The sequence below is a fragment of the Rhamphochromis longiceps genome, linkage group LG12 (genome assembly GCF_057381845.1).
Source record: "Rhamphochromis longiceps isolate RC_006_pf linkage group LG12, R_longiceps_female_GT1.1, whole genome shotgun sequence".
Classification (NCBI taxonomy): domain Eukaryota; kingdom Metazoa; phylum Chordata; class Actinopteri; order Cichliformes; family Cichlidae; genus Rhamphochromis; species Rhamphochromis longiceps.
Genome location: NC_140568.1, coordinates 45,860,166 through 45,865,165, shown reverse-complemented (window position 1 = coordinate 45,865,165; position 5,000 = coordinate 45,860,166). Strand labels below are relative to the sequence as shown.

General features: G+C 45.9%; 2 protein-coding genes across 4 annotated transcripts in view; both read left to right on the top strand.

Annotated features, from left to right (window-relative positions):
• Positions 1 to 5,000, top strand: part of LOC146658272 (uncharacterized) — a 187,718-nt gene that overhangs the window by 96,937 nt on the left and 85,781 nt on the right. The gene's annotated exons all lie outside the window — the stretch shown is intronic.
• dok2 (docking protein 2) overlaps positions 1 to 5,000 on the top strand; it is a 22,596-nt gene that overhangs the window by 7,709 nt on the left and 9,887 nt on the right. For all 3 annotated transcript variants that reach the window (XM_085426639.1, XM_085426640.1, XM_085426638.1), the window contains one exon: positions 4,085 to 4,193. In XM_085426639.1, the coding sequence (XP_085282765.1) occupies positions 4,085 to 4,193 (109 nt within the window). The remainder of the gene's footprint in view (positions 1 to 4,084; positions 4,194 to 5,000) is intronic.

Below are 5,000 nucleotides of genomic sequence, written 5' to 3'. Positions count from 1 at the left end.
AGTTACACCACAAGCCAGTTAACAACCTGCAGAAAACTTAAAACAGATGTTCCACACATCTTATTACAGTCTAGTCTTAATCCCACGAGTCTGCCTGCAGCTTAACGGCCTGCAGGGCGAGGTGGTTGGTTCTACTGGTTTCTATGTAACGTCGTCCAGTTAAACACGGATAAAACAGAAACTATTGCTCGCCATCACATGATCTGTTCTTTAGGCTCCTCCGTCACAAATGTGGGCGTCGTATCTGAGAGCTGAGTCTGTGTGAGAGTCACGGTTCAAACATCTGTAACCTGTGCTGGTGTCAGAGGCTGAGGTGATTCTTCATGCTTTGACTTCTTCTGTAACGTCTTTTTACTGGTTTCAACCAGTCAGCGTTGGATCGCCTTCAGACTGCACACGACGCTGCGGCACTAACAGGAGGTCACATGTTACTCCAGATTTGGCTTCTCCTCGTCGGTCGTTGGTAAATTTGAGGTTTCATGTAAAATGTTAGTTTGAGCTTTTCGAGCTCTGCGCGGTGAAGCTCCCCAGCTGATCTCTGACCTGCTGAGGCCTCCTGCTTCTTCCCGAGCACTCGGGTCCTCAGGTCAGAGGTCGCTGTCGGTCCCTCGTACTGGGTTCAAACCCCGCGTGGGTCGTCAGGCACGAGGCTGTCGTCTTTACGCCGTGCACACTCCACTGACTCGTTTACAAAGCAGCTGAACAAATACAAACAAGCTTTTAATGAATTTCCTCATGTTTTATGTTATTTAGTTACATTTGTGGTTATGACAGTGCTGGCTACATTTTACAGGTTTTACACCGAACACATCATCAGAGCGTCTCTGCTGAAAATGAAAATATGAAACATTTGTTGAATATAAAAATCTAATATTTACTTTCATTTTAAGAATACTTTTGGGAGTACTTTTATACTTTTTGTTTTGTTTCTCAGTGTTTACTAAAAAGTATATGTATGTTAGCGCTGGGCCCTGCCCCTCTGCAGGCTTCCTAAAGTTGCCGATCAGCAGACAGAGCGGAGGCTTCACCAGGCCTCTAAGAGACACAGAAGGATTAGTTTGATGTGTGAATCATGCAAAGCTGCTTTAGGAGAGTGGAAGACTAAAGAGGTGAGCTGAAGCACCGCGATCGTGCTGATGTTTCTCTGAATGATGAGCAGGACCGGGTCAGGGTCAGGAGGTGTGGCAGCATGCTGCCGCCATGACAACGCCGCGGCACAGCTGAGGGCTCATTACAGACCGACGGCCATTTCTTCTTCTCCTGCTGCTTTGCTCCGTCACGTTGAAGCCGTGGGTATAAATAGCAGCGCGATGGCAGACAGCTGACTGTCTTGACTCACAGCTCCACTTCCTCTTTCAGGCTCTGTGTAACAGGAAATATAGTCCTCGAGCAACCAGCCAATCAGAGTGCAGCTTCTGAGAGGAGGAAATAAAAACATGCACCGAAAAGAAGCCGCGCATGAAAAGGTTTCCTCCTTTTTGCAACAGTGATGCTCACATTTGATGTTCTCTTTAACAAAAATCTTCCAGGATTGAAAAATAAAAGCAGGCAGTAAAAGAGAGGCGTGGCCTCTCACGCAGGTAGCAGTAGCTGCTAGCTCGGCGTCTTTGATTGGATGTTACTGATTAGACCACTGATAAAAACATCACGTTAAACTAAAGTTTGTGTGGCCGTCACAAAGTTTATGATAAAAATACACATTTATCATATTTGAAGAACAATAAAAACAAGGAAACACAAAGATACGACCACACAGTGAGAGTTCATATCTGTGTTAGCTCACTGAAATATGTGCCCATCCATCTTCATAGATGCATAAATAAATGAATCATTTAGACTTTCCCGGTGAGATAAACGTTCCATCTGGTGCAGTGACGGCTTTCTGCACGCGGCTGCTGACGAACACGTTTGACCCAGTTTCCAATAAACTAACTCTGAGCCGGAAACTTGAACCTGCTCTCGCTTTGAACATCACCTCTGAAGAAGCTCTGTCCTTTAAAAGACTTTTATCTTGAAAAGCATCTGAGAAGGAGAACTTCCTGGACTGTAACTTCTGGAAAAATACATATCTGGACTCTGAGGCTGTGCCTGGTGTGAAACCTCTGTTTTCAAGTCTCTGTGCGTCTCTGTTTATGTGTCAGGTCGGGTCTTAGACTCCACCTCTCTGGGAACATCTCAGCCCCCCCCTATCTACCCCCACCACACTCCCTGCAGGTGGCTGATGCTCCCACCCGTTGGTGGTTCTTGGTGTCTGGGGCTGGGTGCTCAGGTGTGTACTGCCTCACTCCTGGCGGCTGCTTGGCGGGCCTGGCCACTCTGGCTCTGTTGGGCCTGAGGTTCTCCCCTCTGGAGAACTTCAGGACATGTTGAGGAGGTCATTTAGCCATTTGAATCTGCTGTGTTGGCTCAAGGACACATAGAAAACCTGCAGGACACCGGCCCTCGAGGCCTGGAGTTGGACACCTGTGGTCTTTTCTCTCGTCTCTCTTCTTCTGTGGTTTTCTTTCCTTCTCCTTTTGTTGAGTCTCTTCCCAACTTTTCTTCCTCTTTCTCGTTCCTTGTCCTGTTCCTTCTGATTGCAACAACTTAAAGTAGAAAAATATATAATAGTAAAGATCGAACAAACTATGACAATCAAGTGGACCAGTATGGCGAAGTCGCAATGGTTCAATTCAGTTTTATTTACACAGCACCAAATCACAACAACAGTCGCCTGACGGCGCTTTATATTGTACAGTCGACCCTACAAAGATAGATACAGAGAAAAACCCAACAATCATATGACCCCCTATGAGCAGCACTTTGGTGACAGTGGGAAGGAAAAACTCCCTTTTAACAGGAAGAAACCTCCGGCAGAACCAGGCTCAGGGAGGGGCGGGGCCATCTGCTGTGATTGGTTGGGGTGAGAGAAGGAAGGCAGGATAAAGACATGCTGTGGAAGAGAGACAGAGGTTAATAACAGATATGATTCAATGCAGAGAGGTCTGTTAACACATAGTGAGTGAAGCAGAAACACCCAGTGCATCATGGGAATCCCCGGCAGCCTACGTCTATTGCAGCATAACTAAGGGAGGATTCAGGGTCACCTGGTCCAGCCCTAACTATATGCTTTAGCAAAAAGGAAAGTTTGAAGCCTAATCTTGAAAGTAGAGATAGTGTCTGTCTCCTGAATCCAAACTGGAAGCTGGTTCCACAGAAGAGGGGCCTGAAAACTGAAGGCTCTGCCTCCCATTCTACTTTTAAATACTCTAGGAACAACAAGTAGGCCTGCAGAGCGAGAGCGAAGTGCTCTAATAGGGTGATATGGTACTACAAGGTCATTAAGATAAGATGGGCCTGATTATTTAAGACCTTGTATGTGAGGAGCAGGATTTTGAATTCTGGACTTAACAGGAAGCCAAAACAGGAGAAATCTGCTCTCTCTTTCTAGTCCCTGTCAGGACTCTTGCTGCAGCATTTTGGATCAGCTGAAGGCTTTTCAGGGAGTTTTTAGGACTTCCTGATAATAATGAGTTACAGTCGTCCAGCCTGGAAGTAATAAATGCATGAACTAGTTTTTCAGCGTCACTCTGAGACAGGATATTTCTAACTTTAGAGATGTTGCACAAATGGAAGAAAGCAGTCTTACATATTTGTTTAATATGTGCGTTGAAGGACATGTCCTGGTCAAAAATGACTCCAAGGTTCCTCACAGTGTTACTGGAGGCCAAGGTAATGCCATCCAGAGTAAGAATCTGCTTAGATACCATATTTCTAAGCTTTTCAGGGCCGAGTACAATAACCTCAGTTTGATCTGAATTAAGAAGCAGAAAGTTAGCGGCCATCCAGGTCTTTATGTCTTTAAGACATTCCTGCAGTTTAACTCATTGGTGTGTGTTATCTGGCTTCATGGACAGATAGAGCTGGGTGTCATCTGCATAGCAGTGTAAATGTATGCTATGTCTTCTAATGATGCTGCCTAAGGGAAGCATGTATAATGTAAACAGAATTGGTCCTAGCACTGAACCCTGTGGACGTATAAAGACATTTGAATAACGTCTGTTTGCTGCGGCTCTCACACTTTGATTCTCTGACAAACGTGCAGATGAGCTGGACGGATACGGGCGTGAAGCGAGGCAGCCTGCAGAGAGGAACCAGGGTGGAAGAAGACGAAGGAATGGAAGACAACTCGCTGTACAGCGGCAGAGAGACAGGTACCCCCTCTGTCCACCCCTCTGTCCACCTGTCTGACTGACAGAGGCAGTCGGGGGTCCAGTCTTCAGAAACACATGTAGTGTGTGACTCCTCTGGAAGAAACAACAAAGACACTAAATTATCTTAAATTATGGTACCTGCAGCCTCGGCCCTCCTGGGCTCTCTAAGCATAGTGTCTTACAGCTCAGTCGTCTGCAGCTCGTCCAAAACGTAGTCTCAGGCTGCGTTCACTCTGCAGGTCTTAATGCTCAAAACCGATTTTTTGATCAAATCCGATTGTTTTGTCTGCTCGTTCACACTACAAATAAAATGCTACAGCAAACGGTCAAAGCGGCCGCATGCGCAAAAGAAGACGTCACACACAGCGCGCTCTGTTTAGACCCAGAACAAACAGTGTTTGACAGATGGCCTTAATATAAAGACTTCGGACTTCACGTTTCCCAGTTTTTGCTTTAAGTTATTTTGTTATTTACATAATAATGTAAATAACCTAATAATGATCCTTGTTGCTGTTTTAGAGGAGCGGAGCTTCTAGCTGCAGATTTCTGTCAGAATCTGCAGATTATACAGAACAAATAAAATGTTCACGTTTCTCCAACACTGTCTTCCCAGCAGTTGTACTGGACGGACAGGAAGCGTTCGCGATGTCTTCTCCGGCGCTGATAATCGGCGTCTGTCTTGTGTCAGGAACGTAAAAGACGGATTTAATGCGACGTGACCGTCAAACAGCAGTCGCTTTCTAAAACATCAGATATGTGTCGGATTCAGGACCACATACGGAAGTGACCCAGGTCGGATTTGTGCCG